This window comes from Chiloscyllium plagiosum, chromosome 6 (genome assembly GCF_004010195.1).
Source record: "Chiloscyllium plagiosum isolate BGI_BamShark_2017 chromosome 6, ASM401019v2, whole genome shotgun sequence".
NCBI lineage: Eukaryota > Metazoa > Chordata > Chondrichthyes > Orectolobiformes > Hemiscylliidae > Chiloscyllium > Chiloscyllium plagiosum.
In genome coordinates this window covers 11,687,381-11,704,096 of record NC_057715.1, presented here as the reverse complement: position 1 = coordinate 11,704,096, position 16,716 = coordinate 11,687,381, and the positions used below count along the sequence as shown (strand labels likewise).

Below are 16,716 nucleotides of genomic sequence, written 5' to 3'. Positions count from 1 at the left end.
GACGTTCTTCCTCCCCACTCAATGGACACTCATAACAGGCATAATAAATACATCAGATAAGGAGCACAAAGATAGTCAAAAGGCTAGCATTCAACTAAAAACTTAAAAGCAAGGTGGAAGCATTTCAATTCTTTGGTCAGTTACTAAATTGACTGAATTTGGATGCGAAGAACAGAACCATTCTAATTTCCTCTCCTACAAATATGCAGTACCATTCTTTCTACTGGAGTTACATATTTAATAAGGAATCCAATAAAAACACACATGTACAATGAAATGCATAAACTTGTTTCACAGAGAACAGGACCAGATTTTAACATTACATTAACAGGTCATGTAATTAGCAGATTGTCCAAATGTACTTCACTCTCTTTGCATCAATCCATTGGTCCTAGTTTTCAAAGCTGCTACTAAACATGTACAGCACTGAAAATACCACTTCTGTTACTGGTGCAAACCGATATAGATAAGCAAAAATTATATCACCTGGAAATGGTTTTCAGAACTAATATAATTTTCAGTACCAACAGCATTTTCAAACTATTTCTGTTTTTATAATGAGTTGAAATATTAAGCAATTAAGAATATTGCAGAGAAATAAAACAGCGTTGCATTCTATAGATGCCAGTAAATTATCATGTTTCACAATAAACAAATCCAAATGAGTAACTTAGATGTGATATTTATGTTCCAAGCTTATTACATTTTGCTGTTTACAACGACTTAGGCTTATTTCACTTGTGCGTTTTGGTACGAAAACTTTGTATTATAATCTCTTAGGAAATTAGAGATGGATAACAAATGGACACATACCAAGAAAATATATTTTTTTAAAAACATTAAAACAGTCTTCAAATACACACAAGTCAGCATTTTAAAAATCAAGGCTGCAGTGAAGTTAAATGTTGAACACAAACACGGCTCCCAAAATACAAGTTTCTGTCAATGAGTTTGACAAAGCTTTCAGACTGAAGTCTCGATTCCTTGCATTAACAGTACATGATACTTGAGGCTAACCCTTCACTTGGTTCAAATGGACATTCACATGTTGTGACTGATCTTCGTAAACTTAAAAAAACTAAGGAATCAATTAGAAACAGAAGTGTTGCTGAACAAAGAACTTGAGGTACAGATGCACAGTTGAAAATGGAGTTGCAAGCAGCCAGGGTAGTGGAGACAGTGATTGGTACGATTGCCTTCATTGGTCAGTGCATGGAATATAGGAGTTGGAATGTCATGTTGCAATTGTACAGGACATTGGCGAGGCCACTTTTAGAATACTGGACTACCTGCTATAGAAGAGATTTATCAAACTTGAAAGGATTCAGAAAAGATTTACAAGGATGTTGCCAGGATCGGAAGGTTTGAGCTAAAGGAAGAGGATGAATAGGCTGGGACTATTTCCTCTGGAGTTTCAGATGCTGAGGGGTGACCGTAAAGAAGCTTATAAAATCATGAGTGGCATGGATTCGGTGAAAAGCCAAGGTTGAAGAATCCAAAACTAGAAAGAATAGGTTTAAGGTGTGAGGGAAAAGATTTAGAAAGGACCAAAGGGGCAACTTTTTCATGCAGAAGATGAAGGGTGTATGGAAAGAGCTGCCTGATTAAGTGGATGAGTCTGGCACAATTAAATAATTTAAAGGATATCTGGATGGGTACATAGATAGGAAAGGTGTGGAGGGATATGGGTCAAATGCTGGCAAATGTGACTAGATCAGTTTAGGGTATCTGATAGACATGGATAAATTGAACCAAAGAATCTGTTTCCGACCTGTATAACTAACTGGAACGTTCTGTATTTTCACTGGCCTCATTTCCATTTAATCATGGTTTTTCATGTCACAGGAGGAAAGTATTTGTTTCTTCGACATGTCAAAATTAGCAACAATGAGAGATTCCTACTGAGAAATTATGTCCCATTTGATTTCAACAATGCATAGGAATTGTGAATATATTATTTGCTTTCAATTTCATTAAAATGCATTTCAGGGATTCTCAGTACAATCTCAAATTCAGTAATACTGCTACTGATATTATCACCAAAATTGACTTCAATAAATCAAGAGGAAAATGCCACTGTATAATAAAGCAAAACAGCTGAGTGTCTAGAGCATTTGATATTCAAAGAACTGAGTTAAATGCATGGACCATTCATCACAACTCACTTGATTCAGGTGGAAAAATCTTTACCAAGAGGAGTAGGAAACCTCATAATTAGAGTTCAAGCAGGGTAGGTTCAGCAGAGTAATCACTAGTGATTTACCTAGATCATCACTGATTCTTCAACTTCTGTTGATAAAGGAAAGCAGGGAGAAACCAAAGAATATGCTATGCTGCATATTATGCATAATAAGACAAGTCTGACCTCCATGGACTTCACTCCTCCCATTTATCCTTGGTTAGTAATCCCTTTCAGAATCAAGATTTTCCCATTTTAATATAAGATTGTACGAATTAAGTTCGAAGCATGTAATTAAGATGTGCAATACCGATCGATTGCTGCCTGGATTACATTGGTGTATTTTACACCATTGTCCCCTAAAGTAGATGGTAATAATAACAATGGAAACTTCGAGCTAAGAATTTGCTTTGCAGCAAATAGAAATGGATTTCAACAGAAACTGGCTTAATTTGTTACATTCTCACGTATCAGAAACGACACTGCAATTTTCACAGTTCTTGAGGAGTGAACATGATTTGACATTTTCATTTATCTTGAATTGTTCCTTTTTTAAAAAAGGAAAATGTCTTTCTACAAAAAAGTGACAAATAAAAAGCACACTGCGATTTACTATATTGTTACGAGAGAATCCCAGTATTAAATAAGAATTGATTTAATAATAGCTTAAGACATTTTAAGTGTTGGAATTGGCAAAAAGAATCAAGTTAAAATAAGGCGATTTAAGTTTTTTTCCAGCAAAATGTATATTTAGCAAACAGCACATCAAATCAACATTGCACTAACTTTATAAAACACAAAGTACAAAAAGTACTGTACAGTAAATCTCTTTTGCATATATATACACATCAACACAAAGCTCAGAGCATTAATTAATTTTGCTCCATTGGAGTCTTCACCAGCTTTTTATGTGCACCATTTCCACAATATATTTCACAAGCTGTGCGGTTTAGTATTCACACATGCAGGTGAGAAAACAACCTCAGTGTACGTCTATGGACAAGTGATGATCACAGCACTTTAGAACTAAAGTGCTTTCCACTGAAAAGGGAAAATTTAGGACTGTACGTCGAAGCGGTTGAAACTACAATGCTTGGTTTTAATTTTGAATGATAAATATCTCACAATGATCGTGAAAGAAATATTAAATCATCCATAGCCTCAATTTAAATTTCAGAACATGGCATTGCTGATTTTCACCTCAGCTGTTTCATTACTCAACACCTTATTTTAAAAAATGCATTATTTTAAGATCTAAAATACAGCCGAGTACAACATCTAAAGGATATAGTCGGTTTTGAATCTTGCTTGGGATTGTAATTGGTTTCAAAGGTAATTAAGGGTTGTAGTTGGTTTCAAACTTAATTTAGAATTTAAGTACAATGAAAAAAATCATTGCATGAGTCGAGCAAAGTTCTTCTAATCCCATATTTTTCTCCCCAGACAAGTTTAGAAGTGCTCTTCAGTGTGCAGACAAGGAAACTATATTTTTCTGTTAAATTATGAAAAGAGGGAGAATGTAAACATTTAACTTTAAGCAAACAAATTGGCTAAAATTCAACTTTTGCAACGTTTAACAACATCGAAGCAGTTTCTTCTTCAGCCAACTCCATACGAGTGAAATCTGTTATACTGTATATGTTCATGTAAAACAAACAAATAAAGCAATCATTGGTCAGGTTTCCAAGGAGCTTAATGGAAGGAGTGGATGAAAATATCAATAATTGATGGGCAGTAACTGCTTCTTTACCACGGAGGCCTCACTCAGAAACTGCTTGAGCCGAAAACAACTCCAGAAATATTACAAAGTCCTTCCTTAAAAATGTGGATAATTTCTACTCTGTCCATATAATTTTTGTAGATTGGATTTCATTTTACGCTGGTTGCAAAGAGGGTACAAAACCATATTTCTATTTTCATTATGGAAAGCACATTTTGTTCTTTCTTTGGAAAACAAGGACACATATCAAAGTATTGTGGGAAAAACAAAACAATAGCTGGAAACCTAGATTTCTTAGCTGAACTGAAGTGCCTCTTACTACCTTATGAACACTTATCAATAACCACTAGACATACCACTCCCGGCGAGAAATGATTGAACCATCTAAGTGTGAAATGAGGTCATCTTCATTTTCATCATAATAGTCATCATGCAAATATGGAGGTGCATTGGAAATTTTTCTATCTTCATAATAGTCGACGGGTAACTCAACTCCTTCAGTGTATCTGTTATTTATATTGTCTGCACTTTGCCATTTACTTTTCTGCACCTCTATGGGATAATCCTGGAATATGTTATTTGGTTCGAGCTTTCGTTCACTTTTCTCATAATCAGTGTATGGTTCAATTCTATTTGATTGTAAAACATCCATCTGAGAGTCCTTCTGTATGTCTGTAGTCCCAGCATACTGCTTTGTGTAGTAGTCTCCACGGAAGGTACGCCGACGTCTCAAGTAGACCATTACAATGATGATAACCACTAGCATAAGAAAAAGAGCGCCACCAACTACACCACCAATGATGGTTCCTAAACTGTCACTCTTCACAGATTCCAAGGTTGACTGAGGAATCATGGATCTTTTGGTAAAAGCAGGTACACTTGTGATTCCCACTGTTGAGTGGATTGGTGGCAAGGTTGTTGATAGCAAGGTTGTAGTGGGTGGCTCTAAATGGAAATGGGGTAAGGATGAAAAGAGACAGAAAAGCATTGAATACATTTATACGGTTATGGACCAAACCAAACCCTTTGAAATATATTAAGATAGCATAGACCCTAACTTTTTCGTATTTTATGAGCAAGTGCTAGGCATTGCATTCCATATGCAATTTGATTGGAATTGAACCTGTATCCCTGGCGCCTTGAAATCAAAACATAAGGCAGCTTATTGAAACTTTACATCTCTAATTTTGAATCTCTAAAGTGTCATCTCCTGATTACAAAGATCACACCTGAATGAATATGTAGAAAACTTGGACCCAGGCCTTAGCTTACGCTTGGAGGAGTCAACAGTAAAATGATAGATGGTAACAAGGATGAGATGGGGAACTGGTGAGGGAAAATAAAGTGGGTGAGGATACTAAGGGGATGTGAGAGGCAGAGAGGCAGACAGACAGAGAGGCAGACAGACAGAGAGGCAGACAGACAGAGAGGCAGACAGAGAAAGCAATTTTAACAAGACTAGCTCAGATTACATCTTTTGAAATAAACAGAAAGTCTATATTAGTCAAACCCATCTTAGCTGTTCTTCATTTCCCAACTCCTTCCCAGTGGCCAGAACTTTGACCCTAGGGTATCTCCCTAGGGTAACTAGCTCTGCTAGTTAACAGAAAAGACAGAATAAATCTTTATTACTTAGCTCTGTTCCTTAGCACTTGTATGCCTAGTTTACTAATTACTCATTTATTTAATTGTCAACTTATTCTTTTCTGAAACTGATGTTTACTTTTGTACCAAACCTAATCATTCTGAAATTTGCTCACTGCCCCTCCGAGTGAAACAAACATTGAAATGTGGCTCCCATGCAATAACACTGAGCAACCCTAGTTTATGTTTTTTTTCCAATCTATTTTATTACTGGTCAAATGTTCATTTTCACAAGATAGAGAGATGTCAGATGCTTACAGTTTGCAACTGATTATTTAAAACATGGTTGATTGACATTTTTATAGGGCTTTTCAGCAGTAATTTTCTTTTAAGAAAGTTGTGGCTTGTTGTTTAGCTAAGCTTTTCGCCTCATGCTATTTTACTATAGGATTCATCAGTTATGTACAGAGTGCATGCTGAGAAAAGGCATGGAAGTGCTTTGAATTGGCATGTAGGGTATTAGGGTGCATTTGGGAGGTTGAATAAGACAACATTAGTTGACATGGAAACAGTATGGGTAGCACCTTTAGAAGTTACCTTTCAAGAGGTTCCCAGCATTCAGATCATGGTTTATAAGTTTTCTGAGGGACCATGAACCAGAAGTCCTCAAAGCAAATTAACTGCATGAAACTGCAGATGCCCTGGCCAGATCAGGACTGAAAAGTGCAGGCAGTTATGACACGAGTGAAAACTGAAAGCATCAGAAATGATTGGGGTGGGGGGGCAGGAATCCCAGAATTTGGTTAATTGCCGCTTTTAAAGGTCTGCAGTCTACAAGGCTTGAAAATCCAGCCCAATATCTCTAGGTTTTGGCTCTGAAGCAATACATTTACACAAGCATTGCAATTCAAATGTGAATTTTTCAATTATAATTGGTGTTATTTGCATATTTTATCATTCGTGGGGAGATGATGTTTTTGGCTGCTTTCACATCGCCTGTGAGACTGTGATGTTGAGCTATGTTCTTGCTGCTGTCCAGTTGCTGTATGTTGACTCACAATACTGTTAGGGAGGAAGTTCCCAGATGTTGACCCAGTGACACTGAAGGAGGTGATAGATTTTCAAGTCAGAATGCTAAGTGGTTTGGAGGAGAACTGAAAGATGGTAGTGTTCCCATGCATCTGTTGCTCTCATATTTCTAGATGGTAATAGACATGGATTTTGAACACTGAGGATCTTTGGTGAATTTCTGCAGTGCATTTTGTAGATGATACACACCTCTGCTACTGACAGGAGTGGAAGCAGTGAAAGTTTGTGGGTGTGGTGCCAATCAAGCAAGGTACTTTGTCCTGATGGAGTCAAGTTTCTTGTGTTGTTAGAGCTATTCTCATTCACGCAACCATCTTCCTTTTTGCCAGATATGCTGCACATTTGTATAAAAAGGACCATTGTATTATTAATGGTGAAAATTAAGGTTAAAACTTATTTGGGATAGCATGATTTTGTTAAAAAAAAAACGTGATATGTTACTAACTTAATTGAATTCTTTGAGAAACTAACAAGGAAGACTGATGCAATGTATGTTGTCTACATGGATTTTAGCAAGGAATTTGACAAGGTTCCTCATGGCAGACATCAAAAAAGTAAGAGCACTTGAGATAAATGGGAATGTGGCAAGCTCAGCAACAGGAAACAAAGTGCACTGATTGATTGATTCATTTAAGAATGCTGGGTAATTTCCAGTGATATTCTAAAGGGCTGAGTGATGCACGAGATGATTTCCTTCATTGGGCGATAAAGAGATATATTGCTCAAACCATATAAAATGCTAGTTGGCCACCATTGGAATTGTCTACATGGTTTGGTCATCACATTCCAAAAAGAACATTAGTGCTCTGGGGAATTATAGAGGAGATCTACAAGAATGCTGCCAGGGCTTGAAAATTGTAAATAGGAGAAAAGATTAGTAGTCAATAAGACATGTTTTTGGAATTAAAACGTTTTGTTAATTTCTCTTAAAAACTACAATTTGAATATCATACAGTCTAATTAGAAGCAACTGCATCAAAGTACTTTGCTTTTTAGAATTCTGCAAATGATAAAAGTAGAACTATATAAATTAGCACCGCACACATTAAAAAACTTAAGACTGTGTTTGAGAGGTGAAGAATGTGTTAAGTTGGCCAAACTGTACAGGTAACGTAAGAAACATACCTCTTATTTGAACAACCTTTTGATTTTTTCTTTGTCCGTGAATATTTACTACATCACAGATATAGATACCAGAATCATTGTAGTTGAGCGGTCTGTTGAAAGTTAAAGTATCATTTTCAATCTGCAAATTCTCTGGTAAAGGTTTCTCCAATCTAGATAATAAAGATGATAATTGGGAATAAGTCTTCCATTAAGCCATATCAGAAAGAGTGAACTAATCCTCAGCTTAAAAAAAAGCTTACTACATAAGCTACAAACCACCAATGAGTTCCTGCCGATGCAATCTACAGATAAGCATCACCTAAAAAAGAAAGGTGGAGCATGTTGATCTGTGTCTGCTGCCTCACTCCTTCCTTTCTGTAGCTCAATGAATCAAACTTGCCTTAAGGACCTTGTCCGGACTCTTTTGAAGTGATAAAGTTAGTGCAAAAGGCAATTTACATTTATCAAATGCAAATTCCTTGAAGTCAAGAGGCAGTCTCCTTATTTATTGAGTTTCAGGTGTTTGGTCTGCTATCAGTCTGTAGAAAAGTGTGCAGCATTGTTTGTTTCACTCCTTGAATGCGCAAGAGCTCTGTACTAAGGTGTCAGTAGTAGAGGTTGGCTGCACAGAGGTCTTGGTTTACCCTGAGCCTGTTTATTAAGGACCAAGAAAAATACAGCGCAGTACAGGCCCTTTGGCCCTCGATGTTGCGCCGATCCAAGCCCACCTAACCTACACTAGCCCACTATCCTCCATATGCCTATCCAATGCCCGTTTAAATGCCCATAAAGAGGGAGAATCCACCACTGCTACTGGCAGGGCATTCCATGAACTCACGACTCGCTGAGTAAAGAATCTACCCCTAACATCTGTCCTATACCTACCACCCCTTAATTTAAAGCTATGCCCCCTCATAATAGCTGACTTCATACATGGACTCCATACGTGGAACTATCCCAACTACGTTGGGATAGTTCAAAGCCTACCATGCACAGATGAATTCTGTCACAACGAACTTGGATGTCAACTGGTAGAGCTTATTAAGGAAGGTTACTTCACAAGGGTGCCAAGACGTAAGGCAAGCTGAAGTGCAGCAAGAGCAGCAATGGAAGTTCTCGAGCTATATTTAACAAATTCAGCTGGGCAGGATCAAGAGGTATGCGTTGAGCATTTTAATATTAACAACTAAAATTCAGTTAGAGATAGCAACATTATGGAAAATGACAAAGATATACCAAGACCAAAAAGTTTGAAATTGGGAAATGGCCAATTTAATAAACAGATGTAATTTTTAAAATGAAACAGGATAATGAAGTACCAAAGGAGATACAGTTCAGAACAAATATCTTCCCAGTATCATTAAGATGTGCTATATCAAATACTGATTTTAAATTTCATTTGATTGTTTCCATGTATTTTTAAATAGACTTTATGGACGCTTAGATTTCTGCCAGGCCATTCTGAACTTCAAACTTTTCAAGTCTCTGGAAGCTTCCAAAATGTTTTACAAAGGGACATATATAGATGACTCATACAACTATCACACTTGTTAATATCAAGGTTTACTTCAAGATCAACGACATCCCTTCTCTGATATTGACTCAATGCTGATCAGTCAAGGAGTTGAAAAAACAGACACCTTCATTGTAACAAAATATGAATCTGCGTCTCCAAGGAACAAAACCATTCAGGCCAAATGGGGATGGAACCCAGTTCCCTGATGGGATCACCATGATACCCTAATTGGAACCATGGCTTCAGCATTTGAAAGCATGTGACAGTAGCCTTCTTAATTGACAAATATATATAGAGAGATGGGATAATTGCGCACGATTGCTTGGCTCTCTTTTGCCTTTAAAACTACACTCAGGTGTTCATCAAGAAGGAGCATGTGGTGTCCATGTGCAGGAGAGAAACCTTTAGCGAACAGTGGGCACTGCTGGGAATGAAGTCCATCACCACCTCAGACAATGCTATTTTGACTTGGTAAGTTCTCATTAATCATTTAAATTATACTTCTGCTAGAGAGCCTTGTCTTGTTTAAAAGAGTAGAAAACACAAGACAAGCTGTGCTCTCTCCAGAACCATCATGACAGACTAATAGAAGGACAAAGAGAGCAAAAATCTTAACCTTCCACCTCTGAAATCTCTCAAAACCTGCACTCTGTTTGTTGTAACCAATTGGAAGCTTACCTGCTGCAAATAGACATTTTTAAAGAAAGACAGCTCAGCACATCTGTCTCCAGGAGAACAATGAAATTAATTAGCTGAGTCTTTAAACTAGAACTATTGATCATAAGAACACCTGATCACTTTTTATTGCAAGAATATACCATATTCATAAAATTCAGTTATGTACATATGCAGGTCCTTCATGACCATTGTTTTCTATTCGTTAGTCAATCTTCTATCCATGCCAATATATTACACCTAGACCATGAACTACTGCTTTCTACAATAACTTTTGTACCAAATCTAAAGCTTTCTGGAAACCCAAGTATATTACTGTTCAACAGTTCCTCTTTATCCAAAACACATTTTACTTTTTCAAAACTCTATTTAATTGATTAAATATGATTTTGTTTCAGAAAAAAAAAACTGTTGTCTTTGTCTCATTACCTTGAACCTAAGTGCACTGCAATAACATATTTAAGGATAATGATAATTATTAACTGTCATAGGGAAGCTATTCGAAGCTAGGTGGATTGCATCTTTTTTGCAGAATGCCCCCTCTCTTTTTGAATAAAAAAAGTTATATTCACTATTTTCTAATCGAATAGAATATTAAAATCAAGGAGTCTTTCTTTTCTTTCTTCTGCTCAGCAAGATATCATACCTTTGCAACCTCTGTATCAGAGGCTGCCTGACCTGATCTGTCCTCATGATTTAGCATCATAGAATCCCTAGAGTGCAGATAGAGGCAATGATATGGAGTCTGCACTGACCCCCTGAAGAACATCCCATTCCTAGGATCCCATTTCCGTAACCCCGCATTTACCATAGCTAATCCACCTAGCCTGCAAAACCCTGAACACAACGGGGCAATTTAACATGACTAATCCACCTAACCTGCACATCTTTGGACTGTGGGGTTAATAATATTTAAATTAAAATTAACAATGAGATTCCTTTCACAAGACAATCTGTCATTTGACCACAGGATTGGTGTTCCCAATGTCAACCAAAATGCTATGGTATGCTAAGCAGTTATCAATGAGAAGCGTTTAACAGTACAAAGTATCAGTTATGAATAGCCTCCAAATATCTTTACCTGCGTTTCATCAACTGTGAGACTGGCAAATTTATTAGGCACTATTATTCTTAATCACTTTATTTGAAATAGAGAGGGGCCGTTATCAGCATCTGGGGAAGGTTGTTTGCATTTTAAGTAGCTTCCTAGAGACATGCACAGACATGAATCAGATACTGCTTCGGTACAGAAAATACAAAAGGTCACCTTACCCTAAGGGTTCATCTTGTCAAGGTAAATTCTCTGTATCCCATTTTGTTTTCAGAAATATAAAGGTTTATCTTCTACACAAATACATGGACTCATGACATCTCCTTATGTATGAATGCAAAATTTGTGGTGTATCACCACTAAAACTTTACACTGTCTTATCTGTTGGGTTTTATGCTGTTACTTCAGAATCATAATCTAATTTGCTGGAATGAAGCAGCTTCTAAGTTTTAAATTGGATGAGACAAGGAATTAGTATAGCTGAATTATTAGCGAATATTTGAGCTTCAATAAAATATTAAGGATAATTTATTGGACACAATTTAAACAGAAAATTATTAATTATTCCTTAAAGTACTTTTTATACAAAATAATTTAATATCCCAGGTCTTACGATATAATCAGTGATGAACATGAAGGTACTCGTCACTACTGAGGGGCTAACTGGAATCGTAACTTCCAGGAAGTCAACTTAGTTTGAAATGCAGAGATCATGGATCTGATATCTCCTGGGACCTGTGTGTGAACACAGGCTGACTGCATGGTACATACATTTCTATTTGCATGGATTTATTGAGGTTTGTTCCTAACTTTCCATCTCTGCTCACTTTTCCATCCACTCCCTAAATCGGGTACTCTCTCAATGACCTACTTCCTCTGTCTCATTAAACATTGAATGAGGGATGGTACGGGTGTGCCATGAGGAGAGCAAAAGTTGAATAAAGGAAATTTTCAAAATGATTTTAAAATACTTGCCTGTTATTGAGCTGAAGTTAGCCCTCAAGGGGTTTGTATTTCATGGTGGTTTTGGTGGTGGGAAAGCTGTTCAGTTGTGTGTAAGTGCACTTCCGGATATAGAAAAAGAAAAAAAAAGTAAAGCAGACTCGGGGGTTCTCCTGGTGCAGTTGCAGCATCCCTACCTCTGGCCCCTGGCATCCTGAGTTCAAACCCTACCTTTTCTAGAGCTATGCAATAACATCATTGAATAGGTTAGTTAGGAAAATTATCTGAACTGTGGAAATAAATGATTAATTAGAAATTGTTAACAAAACTGTCCTACACTAAGATTAGCCTTTGTACGCCAAGAGCAATGGTTTTATTTTGATGTTCAAAAATAAATGACGTTCCTTTTCAGTCAGGTTTCCTGACTTATTACAGCTACATATTAAGTTATTTCTGTAATCGAACTATTATGTACTTACACAAAATATTTGCAGATACATCAGAAGTAGCTAGTACAAGTGAATTACATACATACCTGGTCCATATGTATGCAGAAGGCGATGGGTTTGCATCAGCTTTACACTTGAGTTGCACATTTTGTCTACCAACAAACCAGTTTCCATCATAACCCAGTACAGTAACTTCAGGTGCATCTGGAATAAATCACCATATATTGGCTGTTGGAACAGTTATCTCCTCAAATTAATTACAAGCTTGCCACAGATTGATCCACTTATAGTAAGCTCTCAGTATGTGGGGACATGAGTTGTTACTTAGTTCTTCAAATTTGTTCTTCCATTCTATAAGATCATGGCTTATCTGCAACCTAACCCTAAAACTGCTGTTATTAATACATTTTTGTAAATCGAAGGGAGGAGTGTCTATTTTAAAGTTAACTGAACTGGCATCAATTGTCATTTACTGTGAAGAGTTTCAAACTTTTACAAATCTTTGTAATTATAGCTATTTCCTAATTTCTCTCATGAAAGGCCTAATTCTACTTCTCTATTTATGACACTCCCCCGTTCTGTACCTTTACCGAAAAAATGGAAATAGTTTTTGTTAAAATTCAGTCTATCCATTCCTTTGAATATCTTTAAATAGTACACAAATAACCCCTTAACCATCTAAATTCCAGGGAATACAACTACTTGTTTTATCACCCCTTGCAGCTTGGGCCTTGGAAAACAGTACTTGTTCAACTACAGCTCGTTCACAGCTCAGTTGAAGTTTTGCCCGGGCCACTCAGCTCCTGACCTCTTTACAGTCATGCTCCAAACACTGAGAAAAGGAGCTGAATACAGAGGACAGAGCATGGTATCAAGAAGTCTGAGTAAAACTGAAAATAATAGAAATTCAGAAACTATTTAGCACAAAGGAAGCTGTTTGTTATTATTAAGGTCTATCATCTTAGTCCCAGAGCATTGTGCAGGAGTTTCACATGGTAGTTTCCTAGACACAATCATTTTGCAATTCTTCAATGACCTCCCTCTATCATAAGATCAGAAGTGAGGATGTTCACCAATGACTGAACAATGTTTAGTACCAACTGCGCTTCCTCAGATACTGAAACCAGTGCCCATGTGGAACAGTACCCAAATACATCCAAGTAGCAAGTAACAGTCCTGCCAGATAAGTGCCATGTAATAATCATCTTCAAGAATCTAATCATCAACCCTTGACACTCAAATAGCATGGCTAATGCAGAATCCTTCGGTAACGTCCTGGAGTTGCCACTGACCAAAAACTGAAATGAACAAACCATATAAATGCTGTGGGCACAGAGCAGGTTAAAAGTGAGGATCTCTCTGCCTGTAACTTGCCTGCTGTTGCCCCAATGTCTGATCACAATTTATAAGACACAAGAGGAGTGTGCAATACAATGCTTTCCATTTGCCTGGATGGGTGCAGTTTTAACAGCATTCAAGATGCTCAACACTATCATTTTCACATGGTTCATGTATGGAATGAACTGCCAGAGGAAGTGATAGATGCACATACTGTTACAACATTTAAAGAATAGTAAGGGTTTAGAGGGATATGTGCCAAATGCAGGTAAGTGCAGCCGTCTCAGCTTGGGAAATTTGTTCAGCGAGGACAAGTTAGACGGAAGGGTCTGTTTCCATGCTGTATGACTCTATGACTCTATAACTTTCCTGGATAAAATGGCCCACTTGACCGGCAGTACCTTCAACATCCACTCCTTTCACCACAACACAGTACCAGCAATATGTACCTTCCTACAAGGTGCAATGCAATAACTCATTCAGGTTCTTCAAAAGTACCTTCCAAATATAATACCGCTATTACCTAAAAGAACAAAGGCAGGAGATGCTTGGAAACACCATCACCTGCAAGTTCCCAGCTTCCTGCTGTGGGTGTCAAAATCCTGGAACTCCCTTTCTTACTGCAGAAAGAACCTACACCCCAACCACTGCAGCAGTTGATAGCTCACTGCCACTTTGTCAAGGGATGGGCAATAAATGCTGACCTACCCAGTGATGCCCACACCCCATGGACCAATGGAAAACACTCCTGTAAAACGTTAACCATGAAACAAATGAAATTGAAGGCAGACATCGTTAATTATTTTTCCTAAGCTACATTAAATGTCCCATTGATTGATGCGTTTCTTCAGGTGTTTTTTTTAAATTCTAACTGGAAACTGCAGCCTTTATTTCCCCATTTTATGAACCTGGGGTTTAAAACTACTTCAGATTATGGCATATAGATCTTAAATCTACTCTTCATGAGCATTTACATCCTCTCCATCGTTGTTCACACTGTGTTAAGGGGCTGGGAACAACCAAAACAAGGACAATTTGAAACAATCATTAATTTTAAATGGATTATTAGATGCAGGATTCCCACTATGCCATTCATGGTCTGCCCCTTTCCCAGTAGCAAAATGCATCCAAAATGCCTGCCAGTTTTGATCAGTTTCTGGGAGGTCCCACCTTGGAAACAAATCTCTGTCTATCTCCGATTGAATAATAATTTATCTGGGGTATCTTCCCAACTGACCCTTTTTATTTAACACAAGTAATATCTCAAAGTAATTATACAGCAGCTCTGACATTTCATTATATTTTGACACTGATTTCCAGTTTAAAAGATACTTATTACTTTTGACTACCCTCCCTTTTCTAATGTAATTGTCAAAATTTATGATGATTTTGATAAACCTTGAAAGCTGCTTTTAAATATCTTTTTGCAGCACTTATCTTCTGCTTTGCTCTTCATTGCACTTTGTATTTTTCCCATTCACCTGGCAGATGAGATATCTTTTTGCAATGGTCACAATTTCTTTTTAACAACAGATAGTTTAGTTTAGGCAGACTTAATATTGTCACTATTCCCTAATAATATTTCATGAGAACTGCCCTTTAAATTGAAGTAGTGTGCATGTTACTTCAGTATTTAAAAAGTTGATAGAGAGAAACCAGGGAAATATATTCTAGTCACAGAAATTATTAGAGCCTGCAACAAAGGATCAGGTGGCTTAAAACCTTGAAACTTCCTACTATTCAAATGGCAGCCAGTATAATTTCGACCAGGGTAATTTATGCCTGACGAATCTGCTTTTTGTTTTGAAGAGGTGACTACTGTAGTGGACAGAGAAATGTTGAAGGTTGCTATTTACTTTGTCTTCCAATGCCATTTCATAAAGTCCCACTTAGAGATTTGAGTTACAGTTGCAGCACATGGAACTGAAAGCAAATTCCTAACTGGTTAGGAAACTGGATGAAGAGAGATAATGGACAGAGACTCAAATTAACATGATGAGACTCAGGCTGTTTTGCTAGGGCCTCAGATTATCAAATCAAATCAGAAAATTAGCCATTATTTCCACCCATACTTTAAGAACACAAATTTATTTGAAATCATCAATGATGTCACATACACAGATTAACAGGGAATAAATGCACAGAAGATCAGATTTTTGTTCAACGTATGCATTGCCTAAGAAAGGAAATAATTGTTTAATCATTTTACTGTAGAATACTTCTAATAGTTTCTAATTACCTTGACTTCTGAAATGATGTTAACCACAGCCAACATCCCTGTGTATTCTTGAGTGACTTAATGCCACACTGTAGTTTACCCCTGAATAATCCAGATGACACAGCCTGCCAGATTACAGAGCCTGTTTGGCTGTAATATGGTCTTGACTTGCCCAGTTCTATGATAACCACCACCAAACTGACAAAGTCATGTTACATGCCAGTCCAGGTATGCTTCCCTTAATTAAAATCACGAAGTAGGCTAGGAAGGAATCTGGGCCCCAAAAAGAAATAAAGTTGATCAAAAATCTTTAGTAGTAGTACAATAATTTTCACATAAAAAGAGAAAATATATTTGATGCACAAAAAGTGAGCAAAAGGACATCTGTTTTGGTTGGGAGGTGTAACGTGAAAGGACAGATGGCGTAAATATCTACAAAACTGGGTCAGCTTCCATATGTACTGGTAACAGTGTTGGGAATAGGAGTAGGTCATTAAGCCTGTCCTGTCACTTTTTATGATTGTGATTGATCGAACATTTCAATGCCTTTTATACACCCATCATAACCCTGTATGCCACTGGTAATCATAAACCCAATCTTTAACTTCAAAATACTGAAAAAGAATGAGCCTCCGTAACCCTCTTTGGGAGAGAATTCCAAACTTTTACCATCCTAAACAGACAAATTTCTCATCTCAGACCTAAGTGGTATCACATTATTTTTAAATTATGCTCCCTGGCTCTAAATTGTCTATCCTTAAATAGTTTATTTGTTTCAGTAACATTTCTCATTCTTCAAAACTCCAAAGAATGCAGGCCCTGTTTGCCCAATCTATTTGTATAGGTCA

At 37.1% G+C, this 16,716-nt stretch overlaps 1 protein-coding gene across 2 annotated transcripts in view; it reads right to left on the bottom strand.

Moving 5' to 3' along the window:
• Positions 1-2,818: 2,818 nt before the first annotated feature.
• The window catches only part of LOC122550453 (nectin-3-like), a 125,604-nt gene continuing 111,706 nt past the window's right edge, over positions 2,819-16,716 (bottom strand). For both annotated transcript variants that reach the window (XM_043691194.1, XM_043691195.1), the window contains 3 exons: positions 12,399-12,516; positions 7,698-7,849; positions 2,819-4,844 (listed from right to left, as the gene is read on the bottom strand). In XM_043691194.1, the coding sequence (XP_043547129.1) occupies positions 4,246-4,844; positions 7,698-7,849; positions 12,399-12,516 (869 nt within the window). In that variant the 3' untranslated portion in view covers positions 2,819-4,245. The remainder of the gene's footprint in view (positions 4,845-7,697; positions 7,850-12,398; positions 12,517-16,716) is intronic.